The 25752-nt window shown below is 45.6% G+C and overlaps 1 protein-coding gene across 2 annotated transcripts in view; it reads left to right on the top strand.

The window, feature by feature from the left end:
- Positions 1 to 24467, top strand: part of LOC140740161 (microtubule-associated serine/threonine-protein kinase 1-like) — a 219902-nt gene extending 195435 nt beyond the window's left edge. For both annotated transcript variants that reach the window (XM_073069135.1, XM_073069134.1), the window contains 2 exons: positions 1230 to 1420; positions 7408 to 24467. In XM_073069135.1, coding sequence (XP_072925236.1) covers positions 1230 to 1420; positions 7408 to 9314 — 2098 coding nt within the window. In that variant the 3' untranslated portion in view covers positions 9315 to 24467. The remainder of the gene's footprint in view (positions 1 to 1229; positions 1421 to 7407) is intronic.
- Positions 24468 to 25752: the final 1285 nt, after the last annotated feature.

The following is a 25752-nucleotide window of genomic DNA, read 5'->3' as shown; positions in this document are numbered from 1 at the left end:
GTGGTATGTGATCTAAGGCTTCTGGTAGTACTGAGAGTAGGGCATGGCCTGGGTGGTGGGGGTCTTTGAGAGTGGCCACAGCTTTCTCCTGGCGGTGCTACATGTGCTCAGTGATGGGGAGGGCTTTTCCTGTGATAGGCTGGGCTGTGTCCTCCACTTTTTGTGAGCTCTTCCATTGGTGCTTCCATACCAGGCCATGATACAACCAGTCAGGTTGCTCTCCGGTGTGGATCTGTAGAAGTTTGTCAGAGTTTTAGATGACATACTGAATCTGTGCAAACTTCTAAGGAAGTGGAGGTGCTGCCATTGAAATGGCACTTAAGTGCTGGTCAGAATCAGGTTTATTATCACCGGCATGTGATGTGAAATTTGTTAACTTAGCAGCAGCAGTTCAATGCCATACATAATCTAGCAGAGAAAAAAACCAAATAAAATAAAAATAATAATAATAAACAAACAAGTAAATCATTATGTATATTGAATAGGTTTTAAGAAATGTGCAAAATTAGAAATACTGTATAGTAAAAAAAAGTGAGGTCGTGTCCAAAGCTTCAATACCCATTTAGGAATCGGATGACAGCGGGGGAGAAGCTGTTCCTGAATCACTGAGTGTGTGCCTTCAGGCTTCTGTACCTCTTTCCTGATGGTAACAGTGAGAAAAGGGCATGTCCTGGGTGCTGGAGGTCCTTTCTGAGACACCACTCCCTGAAGATGTCCTGGTACTTTTTAGGCTAGTACCCAAGTTGGAGCTGACTAGATTTACAACCTTCAAGGGGTCCCAGGACTAAACCCCTGATAAGATAACACCATATCATAAGGAATTTAAAGTTACTGACCCTCTCCACCTCCAATCCCCTAATGAGGACTGGCTCCTGGAACAATCTCCTCCAACAGCCAATATTAACCTCTTTGGTTTTGCTGATGTTGACTGAGAGGGTATTGTTGTGGGTCCATTGGGCCAGATTTTCAACTCCCTCCTGTATACCGACTTGTCACCACCATTGATGCAGCCAACAATGGTGGTGCCATCACCAAACTTAAATATGGCATTGGAGCTGTACTTTGCCTCACAGTCAGAAGTGTAAGGCGAGTAGAGCAGGTTCTGTTCTGTAATCGGGGGGGGGGGGGGGTGGTAGAGGTACCTGTAGACTGACGGTGTTCTCATTATGTTGTGATGATCCAGGCTGTCTCTCTGTTCCATTCTCTCCCCCACCCTCAACCCCTTGCAGTGGGAAGAAACGCAGTTCCTTGTTCCGGAAAATAACAAAGCAGTCCAACCTCCTGCACACCAGCCGCAGCCTCTCGTCCTTGAACCGCTCGCTCTCGTCCAGCGACAGTCTGCCTGGCTCTCCCACCCACAGTCTCTCCGCCCGTTCTCCTACGCAGAGCTACCGGCCGACACCTGACTCTGGCTATTTAGGTACTGCTGATCCAAGGAACCATTTCACGCCGGGTGATTACAAGTGGGGAGTCTCGGTGTAAAATTCTCCTTTTAAGATGAAGTCAGACCTAAGTGGCAATATACTTCTGTTTAGGATTTTTCAAAACACGTTTGGAGCCCCGGTAGCTCAGTAGGGAGAGAATTAGACTAAAGACCTAAAGGTTCCTGGTTCAATCCCCAGTTTCAGCTCTATTTATTGATTCTTTGTTAGCATAATGGGCCTTTCACTTGGGAGACAGGCGTTCGATTCCCTGACGGGGAGGCACTTAAGGGACGGATTGATTGTGTAGCGGTTACTATAATGTTATTACAAAGCTAGCTACCCAGGATCAATTCCACCGCTGTCAATAGGGAGTCTGGACGTTTTCCCAATGTCTGTAGATTTCCTTCAGTGCTCCGGCTTCCTTCCATATTCCAAAGAATTACGGATTAGTAAGTTCACTGGTCACGTGGGTGTAAGTGGGCAGTGTGGACTCATTAGGCCGGAAGGGCCTGTTACTAAATCAATAAAAAATAAACAATAAAAGGCCATTCAGACCAGTAAATCTGTGCTAGCTCTGTAAAGAACAAAACTGTTTAGAAACATAGAAAATCTACAGCACAATACAGCCCCTTCGGCCCACAAAGTTGTGCCGAACATGTCCCTACCTTAGAAATTACTAGGCCCTCTATTTCTCTAAGCTCCATGTACTTATCCAAAAGTCTCTTAAAAGACCCTATCGTATCCACCGTTGCTGGCAGCCCATTCCATGCACTCACCACTCTCTGAGTAAAATCTTACCCCTGACATCTCCTCTGTACCTCCTCCCCAGCACCTTAAACCTGTGTCCTCTGGTGGCAACCATTTCAGCCCTGGGAAAAAGCTTCTGACTATCCACACAATCAATGCCTCACATCATCTTGTACACCTCTATCAGGTCACCTCTCATCCTCCGTCGCTCCAAGGAGAAAAGGCCGAGTTCACTCAACCTGTTCTCATAAGGCATGCTCCCCAATCCAGGCAACATCCTTGTAAATCTCCTCTGCACCCTTTCTATGACTTCTATGTTTGTTCTATTTCCCTGCAGTCCTGCAGGTGACTTTTTTCCTCAGCACCAATTTGATTCTGTTCTGAAAGCCCCTTTCTCACATCTCATTGTGAGAAAGGGAGAGTTTCGTGTGATTCCTTGGATAGAAGGACAGCCATTGTCTTGTGGCGTAGCTTGGGGGTGGTTCTGTGCAGAGTTCAGCTGAAGCAGTAAGCAGTCGGAGCACAGAACGTACATCAGGAAGCAGGCCCTTTGAACATAGAAGAGTACAGCACAGGAGCAGGCTCTTCCGTCCACTATATCTGTGCTGACTTTGCTGCTAATCTAACAAATCCCATCTACCTGCACATGATCCCACCCCCCACCCCCCACTCCCTGACTGTTTCAACCAACTGGTCTATGCTTGTGATCCAAAGAAGCCTGCTCCATAGAGTCATAACGTAATAAAGCATGGAACCAGGTCCTTTGACCAAACTGATCCATACTGACCACAGCATCCTCTCTGCTAGTCCCAGTTGCCTGCATTCAGCCCATAACCTTGAAGCTCCCCCCTCTGTGTACCTATCCAAATGCCTCATAAATGTTGCACTTTTACCCACCTTAACCTCTTCCTCTGGCACCTCACTCCAGATATTCACGACTTCTTGTACAATTTATTTTATTTGTTTATTTACTTATTTATTGAGATTCAGCACTGAACAGTTCCCTCTGTCCCTTTGAGCCACGACACCAAGCTTAATGCTTGCCTAATCACAGGTCAATTTACATGGAACAGTTAGCCTACCAACAGGTACATCTTCAGGACTGTGGGAGGAAACCGGAGCACCTGGAGAAACCCACGTAGTCACGGAGAGAATGTACAAGCTCCTTACAGGCAGTGGTGGGAATTGAACCCGGATCACCAGTACTGTAAACCATTGTGCTAACCACTACGCTACTAAGCTGCTTCAAGATACCTCTCCTGTCTCTGCTGTCCCTTTCCCCGCTTAACTTGTGTGACTCCCCAACCATGGAGAAAAGTCTCAGACCATCCACCTTATCCGTCCCCTCGTGACTCCCTCTCCCCCTCTCCCACTCACCCTCTCCCCCCCCATTCCCCTCTCTCCCTCTAGAAGAGCACACTACTAGGAACAGCAAGGATACTGCACTGAACCCTCAAGCTCCCAGGCCTCTGATAGAGAACCCGCGATTGAGGGAAAACAAACATACACAGCACCCATGGGGGGTGGGAGTTGGAATGAATATGTGTGTGTGTGTGTGTGTGTGTGTGTGTGTGTGTGTGTGTGTGTGTGTGTGTGTGTGTGTGTGTGTGTGTGTGTGTGCGCGCGTGTGTGCGCCAAGGGCTTTTGCACTGTACGGTATATTGATGAATGTAGAGTTCCAGATAGGCCAGATCAGGTGAAGATGGCAGATTTCCTCCCCAGAATAATATTAGGGAACCCAGTGGGTTTTTACAGTGGTAAAAGAGTCGGAATCAGGTTCGTTATCACCGACATATGTTGTGAAACTTGTTGTTTTGTATTGACAGTACAGTGCAAGGCACATTAGCAAATATTTTAAGTTACAAAAAAAAACAAGTAAGTAGTGCAAAAGAGAAATAGTGATCATAAAAGCAGAGTTAGGCCATTTGGCCTATCGAGCCTGCTCTGTCATTCCATCATGGCTGATTTATTTTTTTCTCTCAACCCCATTCTCCTGCTTTCTCCCTGTACCCTTTGACATCCTCACAAATCAAGAACTGCTTGAAAGTTTGGATAAGTACTTGGATGGTTGAGGGTACGGAGGGTTAAGGGCCAGATATGGGACAATGGGACTAAGCAGAGTAACAGTTTAGCACAGACCAGATGAGGCAAAGGGCCTGTAGACCTCTACGACTCTAACCTATCAACTTCAAATATAGCCGCTTTAAAAATACCCAGTGACCTGTCCTCCACAGCTATCTGTGGTGATGAATTCCACAGGTTCCCCTCCCTCTGGTGAAAGAATTTTCTCTTTCATTTTGGACGTGCTTCTATTTGAGGCTGTCCCCTCTGGTCCTAGGCTCTCCCACTATTGAGAACATCCTCTCCACATTCACTTGGATTCATCGTGATCTTCATCCTTTTAAAATCCAGTGAGCACAGGCCCAGAGCCATCAAATGCTCCACATGCATTAACCCTTTCGTTCCTGGATTCATTCTCATAACCCTCCTCTGGACCTTGTCCAAAGCCAGCACATCTCTTAGATATGGGATCCTGTATGTGAAATAGTGTTTATGGGTTCATGGGCAGTTCAAAAACTTGATGTTGGGGAGGAAGAAGCTATACTGAGGCTGGCTTTTCACTGCTATATGAATTTATAGTCTTTAGCCACCCTAGTAGAACTTAAACTCACATCTCTAGATCAATGATCATGAACCCTGTCGCAAGTGTACTAACGGAACTGTGCCATTTTGCGACATAGGAAACCATTTAGCCATCAAAACCATATCAGTCAATAACAGCCATCAGCATAATCCCACATGCGCAGCTCTCTCAATTAAATAGAGCACTACAGTACAGAAACAAGCCCTTCAGCCCATCTATTCTATGTTGACCTGATCTGCCTAGTCCCATCCATCTGCAACTGCACCATGTCCCTCCCAAATTCTCAGGTTACAGGTCACTCCCTCACCCTGCTCTTAAGTGAAAAGATTAAAGGTTACCTTTATTTGTCGCATACAGTGAAATGCATCATTTGTGTCAACAACCAACACAGCCCAAAGTTGTGCTGGGGGCAGCCCACAAGTGTTGCCATGAATCTGGCACCATGTAGCATGATCCCTACTTACTGACCCGCTACCGATCCCGCCCGCTACTTACTGACCCGTTACTGATCCCGCCCGCTACTTACTGACCCGTTACCGATCCGGCCCCCTACTTACTGACCCGCTACCGATCCGGCCCCCTACTTACTGACCCGTTACCGATCCGGCCCCCTACTTACTGACCCGTTACTGATCCGGCCCCCTACTTACTGACCCGTTACTGATCCGGCACGCTACTTACTGACCCGTTACCGATCCGGCCCCCTACTTACTGACCCATTACCGATCCGGCCCCCTACTTACTGACCCGTTACTGATCCGGCCCCCTACTTACTGACCCGCTACCGATCCGGCCCGCTACTTACTGACCCGTTACCGATCCGGCCCGCTACTTACTGACCCGTTACCGATCAGGCCCCCTACTTACTGACCCGTTACCGATCCGGCCCGCTACTTACTGACCCGTTACCGATCCGGCCCGCTACTTACTGACCCGTTACCGATCCGGCCCGCTACTTACTGACCCGTTACTGATCGGGCCCCCTATTTACTGACCCGCTACCGATCCGGCCCCCTACTTACTGACCCGTTACCGATCCGGCCCCCTACTTACTGACCCGTTACCGATCGGGCCCCCTACTTACTGACCCGTTACCGATCGGGCCCCCTACTTACTGACCCGCTACCGATCCCGCCCCCTACTTACTGACCCGTTACCGATCGGGCCCCCTACTTACTGACCCGCTACCGATCCCGCCCCCTACTTACTGACCCGTTACCGATCGGGCCCCCTACTTACTGACCCGCTACCGATCCCGCCCCCTACTTACTGACCCGTTACCGATCGGGCCCCCTACTTACTGACCCGCTACCGATCCCGCCCCCTACTTACTGACCCGTTACCGATCGGGCCCCCTACTTACTGACCCGCTACCGATCCCGCCCCCTACTTACTGACCCGTTACTGATCCGGCACGCTACTTACTGACCCGTTACCGATCCGGCCCCCTACTTACTGACCCGCTACCGATCCCGCCCGCTACTTACTGGCTCGTTGCCAATCTCGCCCGCTACTTACTGACCCGTTACTGATCCAGCCCCCTACTTACTGACCCAAACCCGTACGTTTTTTGGGAATGTGGAAGGAAACCGCAGCATCCGGAGGAAACCCAAACACTCACAGGGAAACCGTTACAAACTCCTTTTGGACCGCAGTGAGAATTGAACCCTGATCTTCCCATCGCTGGTACTGTGAAGTATTACACTGACCACTACAGCACTGTGTCACTGATTGTGACTTTGAGAGAGGGGCCTGTGGATTTCCATCAGTTTGATAAAACCCAGAAAAGGCTACAGAAACTCGGTAAGGTGAGGTAGCATCCGTAAAAACAAAAAGACAGTTAATGTTTCAGGCTGAAACGTTGATCTGTGTTATTTCCACACATTTCCTGACCTGCAGTCTGTGAGTTCCACATTCCCAGCAAATGACATTCTGTCGTACAAATGCTGGAGAAACAACGGGTCAGGATGCAACTGTGGAAAGAGTGAAGGATAATGCTTTGGGTCAGCGATCCTCCTTCAGAATTGGGAAGGGGAGTTCAGACCATGAGTCTCAGTCCGGAAACATTCGCAGGTTTGCTCACCCACAGGCGTTGCCGGACTTGTTGAGCGCTTCCAGGACGCTCTGTTTTTATCTCACAATTTCAGCGTCTGCGATTTTTTTGACTGGTCATTCCCCCCTCCCCCCCCACCCCACCTTGTATTAACCTTTAAAATGGGATGGCATGGTGGCGTAGTGGCTAACATAACGTTTCACAGCACCAGAAATCGGAGTTTAACTCCTGCTGCGCTCTGTAAGGAGTTTATACACTCTGTCTGTGACTGCTTGGGATTCCTCCCACAGTCCAAACACGTTCCGGTTAGTAAGTTGTGGGCACACTATGTTGGCGCTGGAAGTCTGGTGAGAGATATGGGCTACCCCCAGTATGCAAAACAACACAGTTCACTGTACGGTCCAAAGTAAATGCGACAAAGTAAAGCTAATCACTTTAATTTTTAAACCTAAAAGTAAAATTGCAAGTTGTTTTAATCACAAAACAAGATTATGTGTTTTGAGTTTATATATTGAGACTGTGTATTCTTATCTCTGCAGGAGGAGGAGGTAACTCATCTCAAAGCAGCTCTCCGGGTTCCAGTGTCCCGAATTCCCCAGCCACCCCCCACCACATCCGACCCAGCAGCCTCCACGGTCTGTCCCCAAAGCTGCAACGCCAGTACCGCTCGGCGCGCTGCAAGTCGGCCGGCAACATCCCACTGTCCCCTCTGGCCCACACGCCGTCGCCCACGCACCCTTCGCCCCAGCACCCCCCTTTCCCCCTGCCCTCCCACACGGTGGGCAGCTCCAACACCACCCAGACCTTTCACGTCAAGCTCCATTCCTCGCCCCCGGTGGTCCGGCCGCGGCCCAAGAGCGCCGAGCCCCCCCGCTCCCCGCTGCTGAAGAGGGTGCAGTCCGCCGAGAAGCTCTCCATGCCTCTTGGCTCCGAGAAGAAGCTGGCGATACGCAAGCACAGCCTCGAGGCTTCCCACGCGGACTTCCGGAAGGAGGGACTGCACGCGGAACTCAGCCTCCAGAGCCTGGCGGAGTCGGAGGGAGAGGTTCTGGGGTCAAAGGCCGATGGCGCCGAAGTGGGAGCCTTCAGGCAGATGGCCGTGAGGAAGCTGGGGAGACAGGAGTCTTCATTAATCGATCGAGATATATTCTCCAGCATCAGGCAAGAGCGGGGAGAAGGACTTGACCCTGTACAGGAGCTCGAAGTTAAGACGAGTGATCATGAGGAAGGGGTCAAAGAGGAAACGAGGAGGTCCTGGTCTACAGTCCCTTCTGTCCATGGTGGGACCAACAACGTTGCAAAAGGTGTGGATGTCAGCCCAGGGAGGGATTGTGCGGTCTCTCCTGCCCTGAAGAGTTCCAGTCCACTGAAACCCCAGATTTCTGAACCTCCTTTGGAAGGGACCACCGCATCCTCTGCAAACAGAGGCCAGGACAAGGCCACACCCTGCAGTTCACCGAGCGGGAGGAGTGGTACGCCTCCTTCCTCCGTTCCAGCGGCGGGTGCAGGCAAGCACTCTGGACCTCCACAGGCCTTGCGCCCTGATACGCTGACAGCGCGCTCTGAGGTGAAGGCATCTCCAGGTGCCGTAATTGCCAGCCTCAACGTTAGCATGACCCCTTCCGTCCACGTTGACACCGTTGGCAAATCCCTGGACAAAACTCCTCCCCTCCAGCCCAAGAAGATGCCATCCGGTGACCCACCCAGCAAGAGACACCAGGGAGTGCAAACTGAGCCTGTGGAATCCGTCTGCCCCAGCTGGGATGGTGGATACACGCTACAGATGGACAAGGACGCTGTGTCGGAGGCCAAAGATGCATCTCCAGCAAGCGGCTCCCATCTAGGGTCCAAGGAAAGAGGGAAAACTACTGAAACCCCTGCTGTTCCAGACGTGACTGCAGCTGCCGAGGATGGCAAAGACAAGAGGAGGTCAGCAATCGAGACCAAAGAGATGGCTGACGAACCGTGCGGGCTTGAGAGCAGCGAGGCCTTACCTCCAGATCGCCTCCCTCCTCCAGCCAAACAGCAAGACGCTGCAGATAAAAGTGCCCCCGTCAACTGTGACAAAGGTGTCCTGGAAACCGCCACAGAGAGTAACGCCATCCCAGAGGGCAAGGTCAAGAAGGCCCCGGCCTCCATCACGTGCGGAGCCGGGCCAGGCTCTTCGACTGCAGTGGTGACATCTGGAGATAAGCCCAGCTTTGTCAACCACTTGGCCACAGTGGCAAAGAGTGTACTCGGGCCGGTGAAAATGGCCATCCCCATGACCCCCTCGACTGTGGAGAGATGGAAGCCAGGGGACAGCGTAAAGACACTCGCTGAGCATCAGGGGAGTCCCACCACCCCCTCAGCACCGGTTCCTAAACCCGTATCTGCAGCAACAACACAGGACACAGAGTGCCCATCTCTCCTGGAAAAGAAAGCGATAAACCATCAAAAGTTTTAGTAAGGGCTGTGTGTGCGTGTGTGTGTGTGTGTGTGTGTGCACATGTATGTGTGCACGTGCGTGTGTGTATGTTTTAAAAAAACACCTGCAAATAACTGGGCGTTTATATAAAATCAAACACTTCCTGAGGTAAACAACACAACTGGGGGAATTTAAAAAAAACACTTAAGAATCTAGGATTCTGATTTGCCAAGGTGCCCATTCAGTTGAAAAAAATAATACGAATATCTCAAAAGAATGTGAAAGGTTTCAAACAAAAAATTCGTGTATCAGCATCACGTGACTGCATGTTTGTGTATAAAGTATACTGGCTAAGTGCATTACATGCTTAAACTGCTTTTACATGTCATATACTTAAATATTCTGAAGTGCTCTTGTATAAAGGGGTTAGTAATTTATTGAAGTTATGTAAATTGGCTGCAAATTAGCATTTAACCCTAATCAACACCTCTCGACTTGAGGAAGTACCCAACAGCTCGGAATCAGCGCTGCATGTGTTCTTAAAGGGACACAACCTCCTTTTTCTACGCAAAGTAGATAGTTAATGTGCTTGAGGCAGTTATTACCCCTCTTTTCTAATATAGAAATGTTGTGGAGGAGAAGGGGTATTCATTGCCACGATGTGGGATTTTTTAGTAAGGCCTGCACTATTGGCCACCTCCTTTTATCCCTTGAACGGTGACTCATCAGGCTGATTCCGAATATCTTGCAGAAGGCACGCTGCATCCATGTCTACTGTCCCGTAGAGATCAGACCGGGAAAGGATGGCGGACTTCCTTCACTAGTGAACCAGATTGGTTTCAACAACAGCATTCATGCATGTTACAGCTGTACCGTAGCACTTCTCTGGCCGGCTTTTGATGGCTATTTCTGTTGCCCGACATTGACTGTTAAACCGGATGATGAATCCCAATGTGTTCTGTTGACCGGAGGTCCACATAGTGCGATGAGAAGTAGAAAACCACAGCGCGGGCGGCTTTCTCCGAGGTGGGGCCGGGTCCTTGTGAAATGGCACGCCACTATATAGGTGTAGAGAGAACTCCCAGACCAAACAAGAGTTCTGATCGCACTAGTTGAGCGCAGAAAATTCCTAGCCTGTTGCTATGGCAGTGGCTTATTCTCCAAACAGTCATCGTGTTAATACCCAGCTTGCCAAAAACCTGCATGGTATTAGCTGCCGATGACTGTGAGGCAAGGTTGGGGCTGCTGTCCCAATGGCTCTGAACAAAAACACGATTGCCATTTTCCAAACCCTCCCCCACCCCGCCTCAGTTTGTTTCTTTGGCCCACTGGGGCTGCCCCTGAGACATGGCTTGACCCTGACCTCAGGTGCTCTTGACCTCTCCCTCTGACCGTGTGAGTGACCTCTCAGTTTAAATGGTGGCCCTTTATGTAGTTGAGTCGCAAAAGTGAAGGTTGTTGAGCATGTGAGTGAGAACATGTTGAAAGGAATTAGATGAAGGAGAGTTGGCTGATGGGATTGTGTTCCTAGGCCTACTGGCTTGTTGTAATAAGTACGTAAGTTGCGAGAAAAACACTTGGACTACTGACAATGCTCTCAAGTTGATAGAAGGAGTAACCAACACTGCTAAAAGCCGCTTGCTGAATTGTTACATTGGAAAATGTTGAGAATATCACTCACTCTTACGACCAATTAAACCTGGCACGGTTGGATGTAGCAAGGGGTGAGGGGTGGGGGAGAGGTCACAGGTCCTGAAAGACTTCTGTACATGTTGGTTACACATAGCTGGTTATCCCAGTCACTGGATGAGCATTGGCCTTGTGAATGAATGATGGTGTGGTGTTATACTCTCATAGAGAAATGAACATCGATGCATTGCAGTGGTAGCCACAGCAAGTAGCAAAAGGTTTAATGGTTGAATTCTACTGTGCCTTTCCACGAGTCTAGCCAAATGCTACAATTAATTATTTTGCACTAAGTAAACTTTGAAAATGGAATTAGGTACAAAAATGTAGGTGTGAAAGGTGCAAGAGCATGGGGTAAAGAGCAGGGGATTGGAGCTAATTTGTTCACTCTGTCAAAGAGTCGGTGTAATGAATGGGCCAAATATGGTCCTGCTGTGCTATGAGATTAATTTAGTTTAATGAAGTTGTCATTACCGTGCACTTAGTTATATCCTGGCATTAGATGAAATAATAGCAATTTCTATTTGAATGTTCTCAAATTTTACTTGAATTGTCTAAGTGCTGGGGAAGAGTAGGTTTCTAGCTGAATGCAGAGTTTAATTATGCACTGCAGATAGTGACCCTAGTGTTTGTAGCAGTTCCCAGCCACCACCGAGCCTTGCAACAATACACAGCTTGGAGGGAGAGGATATTGCAGGGATATTGTGTGACAAGGCAAAACGTCATTACTGCTCACTACTTATTGAAGGATCAACTGCCTCTTTATAAGAATCCCTCCCAGTTCTCAAATAGGGTCTCCCTTCCCCCTCCTCCTCCTTTCCCCCCTTTTCAAACTGGCTCTCTCCCTCAAATCTCTCCACAATTTCTCTCCTGCTCTCCTTTTCCACACTGTATATTTTTGCACTATTTTCCACCCTCTTTCTACTTTTCCTCTCTCCCTCTCCCAATATCCTTCAATACTCTCCTCACTTATTTAATTCCACTTTTCCTTATCCACTCTTCCTTTCCAATATCCTCTCTCTCTCTCTCTCTCTCTCACATTTTCTCTTCCTTATTTCTCTTTCATTCTTCATCCACATTCCCTGTCTCTATGTTTCCCTCTCTCTCTCTCCACACCACTCCCGAAGCCCAGTGTTGATTCAATTGCTAGTTCATTATCGAGTCACTTGATACCGTGAGTAAGGGGGTTTCCAGAGGTAGATGTTCCATTGGAATTGTCCCACTTCCTGTCAGCACTAAGTTCAGCCAATGGAGTCGAGCAGCTGGGCCACCTGGCCAGGATTAAGGCCACAGCAATGGAGCCTGCCGCTTTGCTGCCGTACTTTCCCCGGTTCCATCGGTGCTGTCTGTGAAGTTTACATGCTCACCCCATGACCGTGTGGGCTTCCCCTACATGTTTCCTCGAACATCCTAAAGGTGTGCATCAGGTCAGCTGTCGACTGCCAAGTTACTTTTGGCGAAAACAAGTAACGAAAAGAAAGAAAGGGAATTAAGTTGAGGTACAATAACATAGGGTTTCAGGAGAATAAGGAGGAGGAGATTAGGATCAATGCAATTGCTTTTCTGAGAACCATTATAGACCTCACGGTATGAACTGTTCACTCTGTGTCTCAGTTAGAGCCACTGTGCAGCCCCAGTTGCTTGAGAGCTTCTGACAGTGGGACATCTCCGGGCACCATGCAGACCACAAGGTCTCAGGTTCATTGTCAGAGGAATATGTACCCAGGGTATAAAGACCATAAAAATTATTTATTTTGGAGCAGCAACGCAGTACATTACAAATACAACATACATTGCATACACTTAAACTGAAATAAATTTACAAAAACTTAATGGACCAATGCAAATTGATGGATATAGTCCGAGGTAGTGTTGGGATTTTTCAGGCCAGTACAGGACCCTCGTGGCAGTGGGAAAGAAGGCATTGTTGAACACTGACGTGTAGGTCTTCAGGCTTCTGCACCCTCTGCCTGATGGAAGTGATGCAAAGAGAGATTGGCCCGGATGATGAGTGTACCTAGCGGTGGGTGTCACCTTCCTAAGATGTCATCTCTTGTAGATGTTCATGGTGGAGAGAGCTGTTCCCATAGTGAAATTGGCTGCATCCACTGCTCTCTGTAGCCTCTTCCATTGGAGTTGGAGGCCTTGCAGCAGAAGCACAGTATAGCTCCCTCACAATGAGGTAAGCAACAGCACACGCTGGCCTCAGCTGCGTTCAGTATGGCAGAGGGACTGAGATGTCCATTCCCACACTTTGCCCTTCCAGTGAACTCAATGTCAGTGTAGCCTGTTGAGCTGACCAGCCATTAGGGAATGGGCATTTGGACCTTTAGGTGCCTATTTTGTTGCCTGTAAAACAGTCACAGCACCATCATGTTTTTAGAGTCCAGTACTGTTGTTGCAGCTCTGCCCAGCGCTTTATTTGTTAATTTTTTAGGGTACGGACATTTATTACCTATTTTTAGATGTTTTCTGGGAAAGCAATTGTGACTATGTTCTTGAACCAATGATATTTAAGTGACTGAGAACAAATGCAATCAACAAAGAATTTTTGTCCAAAACAGCAAAATCAAGTGTTCTTAGCATAACGAATATTTTTCCTGGCATTCTGATTTTTTTTCTTATTTCTGAGTCTAAAGCAGATATCTTAATTAGTCACTTCCTTTCTGGTTGAAATAGCAGCTGCAAATATGCTGTGCACTATTTCTTTGGGACAGGGGTGTTGTGTGGAATTATGCACTGGAATGGATGATAGATACAGTGAGGATTTGGATGAGAAGCTTGCTTCTTGCCTTGGCTGAGGGGGCTGAGATGTTCAGCTGAAGGTCAGGGCTGGGCTGATTTTTGACCTCATCAGGCTGCTATCGATTTAAGAGCTTGCTGCAGATTGCAATCCCTTCTGTAAGTCCTGTCCCATTCAAAGATACAGTCAGTGGCCACTTTATTGGGTACAGGAGTGGAACCCAATGTGGTCTTCTGCAGCTGTAGCCCACCCATGTTGTGCATTCAGAGATGATCTTCACACCACTGTTACTTGGTTATTTGAATTACTGGCAGCCTAAAACCAATCTGACCATTCTCCTCTGGTCAGTCACCCACAGAACCACTGCTCACTGGATGTTTTTTTTACACCATTCTCTGTAAACTCTAAAGACCGTTGTACATGAAAACCCCGGGAGATCAGCAGCTCCAGAGATCCGCATACCACCCCATCTGGCACCAATAATCCTTCCACGGTCAAAGTCACTTAGATCACATTTCTTTCCCCATTCTGATGTTCGGTCTGAACTACAACTGAACCTCTTGACCATGTCTGCAAGCTTTTATGCCTTGAGTTGCTGCCAGATGTTTGGCTGATTAGATGTTTGCATTAGCAAGCATGACAACAATTGTGTTTCAAGGAAGAAGCTATCACAAAGGGGTGATAGTAAATCATCCTTTCATATTACATCCTACCAGCATTAGCTTCCCATTAGCCTTTGTGTGTGGAAAGCCGGCAGCTAGTTCAGCATCAACTGTCTAGGTAAGACACATCCTCTTCGATTTGGAGAAGAACTAATTTGTAGGTTAGCTATGCGTCCTATCCTGAAGTTAACAGCCACTAAAATGCCAAAACCAAATCAAAACCCTTTATCCCATTCACTGCTTTGTGTGTGAGAATATCTGGAGGCAGTGGTTTGAAAGAGAGCAGTGGTCTGACAAACCTCCCGCACAGTCAGCCAAACCTTCCTTTATGTTCTTGATCCGTCGATGTGTTGTGGGCATTCGGGTATGACCCCTCTGTCCTTCAGCTAGACCGTTCTTCTGTGGTGGACTCGTCACCCAGGCAAGGGTGGACACACACACAAGCCCCCACCGGCCCTGCTATAAACACTGTGAGTTAAACTGACCGATCCTTTGTTCGGTCTCCGATGCCCCACACCTTCACGTGGGTTCCAACACTCAAGCAGTGCTCACTAGTGTGTGTCCTGGTGTGTCTGAGGGGTGTCTCCCCAGACCTCACTTTTATCCCCACTCACGGGGTCTCGTTGGAGAGAGAGAGCGAGATGTAACAGCTACAGTCAGGCAAACCTTCCTTTGCTTTCTTAATCCGTCATATCGGTGTGGTCATTCAGTTATGACTTCTCCGTCCTTCTTGTGGACACCTGTGGCCCCTTGCTCAGCCCCAGCCATGTATGGTTTTCTGCTTTTCTTATTTAGAGATATAGCACAGGACAATCTCTTCTGGCCCAACAAGCAACACCACCCAGTATCCTACCTATTTAACCCTAGCCTAATCACAGTACAATTTACAATGACAAATTAACCTACCAACCAGTACATCTTTGGACTGTGAGGCAACCAGGAGCACCCAGAGGAAACCCACATGGTCGAAGGGAGTACGTACAAACTCCTTACAGACAGCGGAGAATTGAACACCAAACTCCAATGCTCTGAGCTGTCATTATGTCACGCAAACTGCTGTACTACCCTACTGATCACTCTACTGTGATCTCCTGCAAGAATTAAAATAACACCCAAGGCCAAATGGGGAAAATAAATCTGCTAAGTTCTTCTCTGACTTTAGTGATCTACAAAAGGACCCTCTTAATCCAGCTGTAGTACTTCCTCTCAAGGGGAGCTTGAGGTGGAAGCCAGAGTGGAATGAAGGGTAGGCTTGTGGAGTTAGAAACCTGGCAAATTTATGTGCTGTATTATCGATTTTACACCCCTTCTCTTGCACTTTGTGTCCATGGCTATTATAGACCTTATTTATCATTGTGGTGTGGGTGGTGTTGACAACACCAGCATTAGTTGCCTATCCCTCAATGTAGCTGGGACATTTCAGTGAGGATTAACACTGCTGTGGTTTGAATCAACTATAGATTGATCAATCAGGCCAATAACGATGTAGTTAGCTATTTCTCCTCACGGGTATGGAACACAGAAAATTGTCATTACTGATGCTTGTTATTAATTTAGAAACATTTCATCAACTGAACTTAAATCCCTCCACTCTCCCAGACAACAGAATTCCTTTCTCCAGATCAATACTAAAGCCTTCTGTAACTTAAACGCTATTCCCATCCTGCAGTGTTGCAAGAGAAACTCTGTCTCATTCTAGATTTCACTCAGTATTTTTGTGGTTGTGGGCGGCAGACACTTGGGACAGGAATGGTTACACCTCCAACTATATCCGTAGTCAAAAGCAACAGAAGTATTTATTTTTTAATGTATCAGCTTGAGTGCAGCAGATCACAGCCTGTCAGTTGAGTGTATGAAAAACATTTCATAATGCAAGACAAAAGTTCTCAAAATACCTTGCAGGTCAGGCAGCTTCCATGAGGTTACATTTCAGTTAACTGTACTTTCATCTGAGCCTAGGACAATGACCTGTTTAGATGCTGCCTGCCCTGTAGAGTATTTCCATTACTTTTTGCTCCAAACTTAAATGGTCTTCTCTATGTGTAACATGTTAAAGCTATACGTACTGGTTCCGGCAGTATTGCAAAAGATTGTTGGAGGTGCAGGTTTGCTTATGGGTTTTGGGTAAAGACTGAATGCACCACAGGGCCTTTCCAGTTTCTGTTTAGCATTCTCGTGCAGTTTATCGCAAGATCTTCCTCGCCACCAGTCAATGCAGTGACTTCCACTGCACCCCATGGCCCCGCTTCCCGTGTGCGAGCTCAATCCTCCACGTCACCCAATAGTTTTGGCTGTACCATGTGCTTCATCGTGTCCCTATGCAAAGTTGAACATTACTCGCTTGATGCTCTCGTTCTAATTTCCCCCCCTCACCCCACTTTCCCCTTGTGTGTTATTTCATAAAGTTGCAATGATTATGCATTGAAGCAAAATGTCGCTGTCTGTAATGACACTTCCTGGATGCGTTAGTGCAACATATCTGCACTGTTATACTGTAATTCTGTAGGTTTGAAAAAAGGTACTGTTTCTTAAAAAAAAATGTGAATTATTACTATTTAATATATACAGTTGTTCTAAAGTTCTGTGAAAGATAAATTATTAATAACTTCAAACATAAGACATTTAAAACACTTTTCTTGGCTAGAAGGTATTGAATCGGTCAGCATTGAACTGCAGCTGCCACCTACCTGCCCATCACTGTGCACAATAGACAATAATACGAATAACCCTGTCAAAAGAAGCTGAGGTTTCCTTGTAAATTCAGGGTAAATACTGAACACACCATTAAGGCTTTACTACTTACATTTTCAGCTGGCTTGAATCATTTCTTCCAGCCCTATCTGTGTTGTTGATTTGTTTTTTTTCTGTGAGCTTGATACCATTTGCATTCAGTTCCACACACTGAACAGCATACAACACCAAAGTAGGCCCTTCAGCCCAACTGGCCTACGCTGCCCTATCCAAGTTAGTCCCATTTGCTAGCACTTATAGAGTCACAGAGTTGATAAATAATTTTTTTGAAGTACATGCAGGTATTATTATCCAGCAAAATCCTGCAGTTGCACCTTTGAAATTATGGATCTGATCCAGATTTTGATCATGATCTATTCAGTTGGACAGGAGCAACCATGAGCCACCACTGGGCACAATGCAACTATTGATACAAAGCAAAATACAGCTGCTACTGAGTTAAAAACAGGGTATGTTGGAAATGCTCAGCAGGTCTGGCAGCATCTGAGGAGAAAATGTGTTAACTTTTTTCTCTTTATGGATACCACCTGATCTGCTGTGAACTTCCAGCTTTTCTTCTGATTCTGAAAGAAATAAAATTTGAGTCAGGAAGAGGAGGGATAAGCAGACACAAAAAATTGTTGAACTTATTATCAGGTGACTGTAAAGTGCTGAGGTTAGAAGTGTTTCTTGATGTATTGCTGAGCTTTGTGGAAGAGCGTAGGAGACCGAGGACAGAGCAGACAGTGGGAATGAGATGAAAAGCATCGGGCCACATCTTCCGCATAAAACTCAGGGGTTCCCCTTGCAGCTGTTGGGAGGAAGTTCAGAACTCACAAGAGGGGGACGTCAGTAGATAGTCGTGGTGGAAACAGGCAGAGCTGGGCGACAGGAGACACTTAGTGACGTTGCTGGCACGAAATCAGAGTTGAGGTAAATACTCAGAAGGTCAGGGAGCATCTGAGGAAAGAGAACCACAGAAATGGTGTTTGGATTGTGCTGCACCTTCTCCAAGCCTCACATAACCCTCCTGAGGTCACCACCATCTTCAGCATCATGTGGACACTGCACAAACAACAACCATCCCATATGAGCTGCGAATTAAAGACCTCCTTGATGGTTTCTTATAACTTGTGCTCTCAGTGTGTCTGAGTATGTCAGACAATAAGGGAGATATGGAAACTGTGCACATCCAATCATCTCTGGGTGAAAATCTCTCTCCTCTCTAAACAGCTGATCCCTGATTCGAGGTGGTGATCCTTGGCACTAGACACCCCTGCTGAGCAAAGCATCAACCCTGTATTGGTTTTCCGGAGGCCAGCCGTTTCAATTCTACTTCACATTCTCATTCCATCCTGTTGGTCCATGGCCTTCTCTACAGTCATGAAGCCACTCTCACCCTCAGCGTCTGTCTGGGTAGCCTCCAACATGACAGCATGAACATTCATTTCTCTCATTTCTGGTCATTTCTCTCCTCTTCCCCCTTTTATGCTTTTTCGATTCACAATTCTTACTCAGCTCTTACCCCTCTCTCCTCCTCACCAGCCCATCACCTTCTTCCGGTGCCCCTCCTTTTTCCTTTTCTTCCATGATTCACTGTCATCTCCTATATCAGATTTGTTCTTCTTCACCCTTTACCCCTTCCATCCATCACCTCCCAGCTCCTTACTTCATCTCACCTACCCACCTCAGCTATCAGCTGCCATCTCGTAATCCTCCCTCTTCCTCCCACCTTCCTGTTCTAGTTTCCACCCCATTTCTTTTCCAGTTCTGATGAAGGGTTTCATCCTGAAACACCAACAGTTTCTTCCACGACTTAGGTCATGTCTGCCGTGCTGAGTTATAGTTGCTCAAGATTTCCAGCGTCTGCAGAATCACTTGAGTTTATGATAACATGTATTGATCCTATGCGGTGATTTATCTTCCATGTGATCTTCGGGGGTTGTAGTCAAGGTTGAAAGCCGTCTGATCCTGCAGCATGGAATATTCCTAAATGCACTTCGGAACTGCTTAAAAACATAGAACAGGCTGACAGGTTTAGTTTAATTTGACATAATTATCGGTAGGCATTGTAGGCAGAAGGGCCTGTTTCTGTGCTCAAGTCTTAACATACAGTCAGTGATGCCTCCTGTAGCTAATAAAATGGCCACTGAATGTTTGTTTGTGGTCTTCAACTGCTGAAGCTCATCCACTTCAAGGTTTGGTGTGTAGTGCGTTCAGAGATGCTCTTCTGCACATTTATCATAACGCATGGCTACTTCTACCTTCCTTTGAGCTTAAACCAGTCCGGCCATTCTCCTCTGATCTCTCTCAATAAGGAAGTGATTTCACCCGCAGAACTGCTGCTCACTGGATGTTATTGTTTGCTTTTAACCACACCATTCTTAGATAACAATTTCTTCCCATTCTGATCTTTGGCCTGAACAACAACTGAACCTCTTCAGCACATCTGCCTGCTTTTATACATTAAGTTGCTGCCACAGAAATTTGCATTAACGAGCAGGTGTACCTAAAAAAGTGGCCACAGTGTGCAGAACAGGACAGCACAGGAACAGACCCCTGACCTCCAATGTCCATACTAAACACTATGGAGAATACAACTCAAAATCACTATTGCCTGCACATGATCCATATTCCTATATTCCCTGAATATTCTGGGGTGACACAGTAGCATGGTGGTTAGTGTAAAACTATTACAGTGCCATAGCGTGTTATATCTCTAAACCTGAATCTGAAACATTCATGTATTTATTTAACAGCTTCTTCAATACCACCACCGTACCTGTTTACACCACCACCCCACTCCTGGGCCCACCACTCTCTACGTTAAAAAGAACCCCACCCCACACAACTCCTTTAGAAACTCCCCCTCCCACCTCAATGCATGTCCTTTAGTTTTTAATATTTCTACCCTGGGATAAAGATTCTGACTGTCTATCCTCCCTCTGACTCTCAGAATTGTATAATTTTTATTAGGTTGCCCCTCAGCCTCTGACATTCCAGGGCAAACAATCCAAGTTTCTCCGATCTCCTTATACCCTGTGATCCAGGCAGCGTCCTGCTGAACCTCTCCTGCACCCTTTCCAATGTCTCCACGCCCTTCCCGTACTGCAGTGACCAAAATTACACACAACTTCCTGATCCATCTCTGTGTGAACATTTTTAGAAACTATAAATTCTTCATAGGTGGATAACTGCTTCTTCAGTTTAAAACTTGGGAGGAGAGTCTCAGGATCAGGGGGGTAATTTTGATTTCAAGATTCAAGTTTATTTATCACATTCAGATCTAAAGATACCATGATTGGCGTTATATGTGCTTTACAACCAATACACCTGAGGATGTGCTGGGGGCAGCCCGCAAATGTCACCACACCAGCATAGCATGCCCGAAGTAAATAGTTTCTACAGCTTATATGTTACGTCTCTTTTATTTGCTGACCACTTTTTGCACAGATGCACGTGGTGACGAGGTTGGGGATGGGAACAACATGAGGCAAGTGTGTGGGTAGGGTGTTCAGACAGAACTAGAGCCACATCAGGATTGGGAACACTAGAGTTCAAGAACATGGGTGGGGTCACATGCAATATGAAACTCAGAAGTTAAATGTACATAGAAGTAGTCATATCCATGGAAGGACAGAACATGTTATCACTATGTCATTGCAGCTTTAGAGACATTGCCATGCCTCAGTAGGAAGCATGTTTTTGTTGTAATTGATAGGACATTTGTGCCCCATCCCCCCCCAGATATTTGTATTCATTACTGAGGGTGGGAATGTAGAGCTCAAGGAATGCCCAGGTGTGCTGGTGTAATCTCATAGAACAGTACAACAAAAGAACAGACCCTTCAGCCCACAATGTCTGTGCTAACCATCATGCCAATTTGCACTGCACATCTGTTTGCACATGGGCCATGCCCCTCAATTCATCACCTGTTCAAGTGTCTGTCTAATGGCTCTTAAACATTGCAATTGCATCTGCTTGCAGTGTGTTTCTGGTGCCTCTGAATAAAAGAAAGCGCCTTGTTGATATCCATGAATCTTTTCCCCTCTCATGTTAAAACTTAGCCCTCTAATATTTGACATTTCCCACCCTGAGAAAAGTACTGACGATCTGTGCCTCTTATTATATATACATCTCAGCGAGGTCATCTATTTGTCTCAGAACACCTTCACATTTGTCCAAATTCTCCAATCTTGTGAGGATCAAACTCCTACTAATGGTATTTCTTATATTCCTCACTTCACCACCCTCCTCCTGTTTTTTTTAACTGGTTTCAGTTTTAGACTTAATTAATCTGACAATAAATTAGGGATATTTTAGAAACTCTTAGCCATGTGGATGAAAGAGGAATAGAGGGCTATGTAAGATGGAAGGGTTAGGTTGATTATGAAGCAGATTAAAAAGTAGGCATAATATGACATGTTCTGTAATGTTCTATGTTCTAAATTAATCTCTTTTCAGAAGTTCTGATGGTTGAACGTTCATGAATATCTAGATCAACGCACTGGGTTCTCCTGCTCAATTTCACATTCAGATTTCTGGTGCTTAGCTGGTCCTTGTAATATCACAGGACCAAGACTGATCTGCCCAACCTTCTGCCGGTTGCTATAATCAGTTAGGATGCACTCTGTCTTAAATCTATCTTGATTCTGAAGTTCTCACAATAAATCAAATTCCCCAATAAATATGGAATTTATAAATTTAAGAAGTTAAGCAGCTTTTGGAATGTTAAAGGCCATTTAAAAAAGTGAATAAAATTCAGCTAAATTAGAATTAGAATATCACTGACAATTACTGTGAAATTTGTTGCTTTACAGCAGCAGTACAAGGCAATATATTAAAAAGCTATAAATTACAATATGGAATATACAGTACATTTTAAAAATAAATAAATAGTGAAAAAATAGTGAGGTAGTTGAGTACCGAGTGTGTGTCTTCAGGTTCCTGTACCTCCTCTCTGATGGTGGTAATGAGAGCACATCCTAGGTGATAGGGCTCCTTAATAATGGATGCCAACTCTTTGAGTTTGAAGGTGTCCTTGATGCTGAGGAGACTAGTGTCCACGATGAAGTTGTTTCAATCCTGTAGAGTGCCACCTCCATACCAGGAGGTGATGCAACCAGTTCGAATGCTCTCCTCGGCAACCTGTAGAAATTTGCTAGAACCTTTGGTGACATACCAAAGCTCTTCAAACTCCTAATGAAATATAGCCATTAGTCTGCTTTTGCATCAACGTGTTGGGTCCAGGATAGATCTTCAGAGTTGACAGAAGTATGGACATTATTTACAATTATATATCATTGCTTCCGAAATTAACATTCCATTTTTTGACGTCATCATGATATGATTATGGTCACACCTTCAGTAAGGTAAGAAGACTTGCACTGTATTCTGACCAAAGATGTGTACACATACAGCATCTTCTGCTCCCAGTGAAGTCTGAAAGCTTGCTAAGTATATCACATGACACACACATCATTTGCCTCACTCCGTGAAGATGTTTCTCGTGGCCAGTTAACTCAGCTAATAAATAACTTGTGATTGGCTCCACATCTTGAGTTTTCAATGTCACTCTTCCATGAAGACAATTTTTACAAAGTTTATATCACAAGAACCTATGACGAGATTTCACTCATGATGTTATTTGTAAAGCTGTTTAGGTAACAATATCAAACGTATCTGCCATTGCTAAAGATTTTGAACTTGATCTTCATGACAAAATTAAGTCTTAAAACATTTGCCTAGCAATAAGTTCGTTTATTGTTATAGATGTGCATACACAGGGTGTAAATTCCTTGAAAATTAAATATTTGCTGCAGCAGCACAGTACCTTACAAGATGAAGACAAATTTGAATCAAACTTCAATAAACAAATTGTACTTGTCCAGTCCACTGTACACTGTTGCAAAATGAATCCAACAACTGATCTGAGTGCAGAAATTATCCCATGATCACAGGACTGTGATCTCCTGGTAGAATGTTGAGTGTGGGATTGAATGTGGCCTTGATGTACAAATTTCTCATTAACAATTATAGAACATAGAACAGTACAGCACTGGAAAAGGCCTTTCATCACAATGATGTGCCGACTTAAGTTAGTAATCAAATAGCCAACTTAACTGATTCTTTCTGCCATGTCCATGTCCTTCCATTTTTCTCATTTTCATCTTCCTATCTAAACATGTCTTTAAAAATCTCTAATGTATCTGCCTCTACCACCATTCCAGGCACCTACCATTCTCTGTGTAAAACAAAAATTATGCCCCGCACATCTCCTTCAAAATCCCTCTCACCTTTGGTATTAGACATTTCAACCCTTGGACAAAAGGTGCTGCCTGCCTACTGTATCTGTCATATTCTTATATTCTTCTATCAGATCTCCCCTCAGTCTCTGCCACTCCAGAGAAAGTAACCCAGGTTTGTCCAACCTCTCGTTACAGCACGTGCCCTCTAATCCATGCAGCATCCTGGTAAACCTCTTCTGCACACTCTCCAGCCCTCAGCTTCCTTCCTCTATATCTCCCAGAACCCAGCAGGCAAGGAGGAGGCATCAAAACCTGTTTGCACCGCAGCAGATGCAGTATACCCAGCGAGAATCCAACCCAACCTCAAGCACGGGTCCCAAAAGGATGCAAAATCTCTGAGGTTAAAATCCAGATGAGGTAGGTGAAACATTGCAAAAGATGCGGATCACTGCAAAGGGAGTGATGAGTCAATAAGCAGCTCCACACACTGCAAGAAATTGAACCCCGGGAACAATAATCCTGCAGGTGAAGGGGGGAAGAAAAAATCTGCAGGTCAAACTTGCAGCGGAATCCACTCATTAATTTCCCTTCCACTCCTTTGCACGTTAACAGTTTGTACATATTAACAACACAGTGATGTGCAGGTGGAGGCGTGCTGGATGGGATGCTCTGGGGCAAATGGGGAAAATACCCGAAGGGTTTTTTTGACTGTTCAGTAATTTTAGAAAAAATAGAAACAAGCATAAAAATAGAACCACAATGTTATATTAGTGGACCAGGGAAAATCTACTCTCAACAATATGTTATACAGCACGTCTCCAATTATGATTATGGGGCTTGAAGTGATATTAAATAAACAGATCAGTATTTTATAAATGTCCAGTATGTGTTAGAGCTGATTTGTACATATTGGGTCATCTTTACAGAATAATGTTTAAAGTAAAATAAAGCTGTCAAGGGCTCCTGGCTGGATACCCACGCACTGTTAAACAGTGGATATTGCAAGGCAGCTTGATGTAATATTTATACATTTCATTTCCTTATTGCCTTAAATTTATTTTCCTCACTGCTTCTGTATTTCACTGTGTGGAAAAAAACATTAAAATTTAATTTAAAAAATTGATCCATGTTTGTTGAGGTTGCATATTTTTGACACAGTTAAGGGGAGTCATAGAGTGGTGTTACGAACCAGCAACGATAGATGTAGAATGGAGTCGGGGAATTATTGCAAAACAATTAAATTTATTAACATTTATGCAGAAATCTAGAAAATTAAACAAACGACTAACTTAGAAGTTAGTTGCATTATGAGTCTATAGCTCCCAAACAGTCAAACTTAGAAACAATTCTTAACAAAGTCTTACTCAAGCACAGTCTTAGAGTGGCAATTTAGAAAGTCCAGGTGATTCATGAAATAAGTGAGAGGAGAGACTTGTATATTCACGATGCAACAAAGAGACGATCTTGGAGATTCACAATACAGCGGAGAAGCGATCTCGCAGAGACATAGTAACAGTTACCATAGTTTGCCGCCCTGGAGTACCTTTTCCAAAGAATCCAAGAAGAGCGAGATTTCACAGAGTAATTGACAGGGAATGTTCCTTTCGCCAAAATGGTCACCGTACAACACCTGAGATCATGCAGTGGTTAACCAAAAGTATGTGTGGTAGAATCCACAAATCGATTATACGAAATGTCAGTCACATTCGAAATGCACAGAGCGCTGCTGGCTAACCCAATCCTTTGGGTTCATTCAAAGTCTGCAATCTTCACTCTCACTCTCTCTTCTCGTCGATTCCTTAATGACTCCTTACCGAGCGACTGCGTCTCCTTTTATACCATCGGTATATGTCATCAAGTGAAGCTTACAGAAACGAAACTACGGATTCCCAGCAAAGCGAAACTACGATCACGTGACGCCCACAGGAATCGAAACTACAAGCTTCTAGCAAAACAAGACCATAGATACATCACACTTAGTAAATGAAACTAATGTCACGTGACACTCACAGGAATCGAAACTGTGGTCATGTGACAGTGGTACAAAGCTGGCCGGTTTTGTAATAGCATCGGTACTGGACTTCCAGGAGAATGGTCCCGAGTTTGAATCCAGCCAGTTTCTTGAACACTTTCCATTTATGCTGGGTTGAGTGTCGAGCTAGTCACTCAACCTCATAAAAATCAGCCAAAAAGCTACGGAAATGGTAAAAAAAAATGCTTCCCGATGCTCCACAAGCCATGAAAAGGAACAACAACAGTCATACAGCACGGAAAAGGGCCATCAATGCTGACCAAAAACCCATCTAAACTAGTCCCATTTATCTATATAGGTGAGCGATATCCATCTAAGCTTTTTATACCTATCATTATCCAAGGGGGCCCATGGATCCCAGGTTGGGAACTTCTGC

This window comes from Hemitrygon akajei, chromosome 16 (genome assembly GCF_048418815.1).
Source record: "Hemitrygon akajei chromosome 16, sHemAka1.3, whole genome shotgun sequence".
NCBI lineage: Eukaryota > Metazoa > Chordata > Chondrichthyes > Myliobatiformes > Dasyatidae > Hemitrygon > Hemitrygon akajei.
Note: the sequence above shows the minus strand (reverse complement) of the source record. Positions and strands in the feature narration are given on the sequence as shown.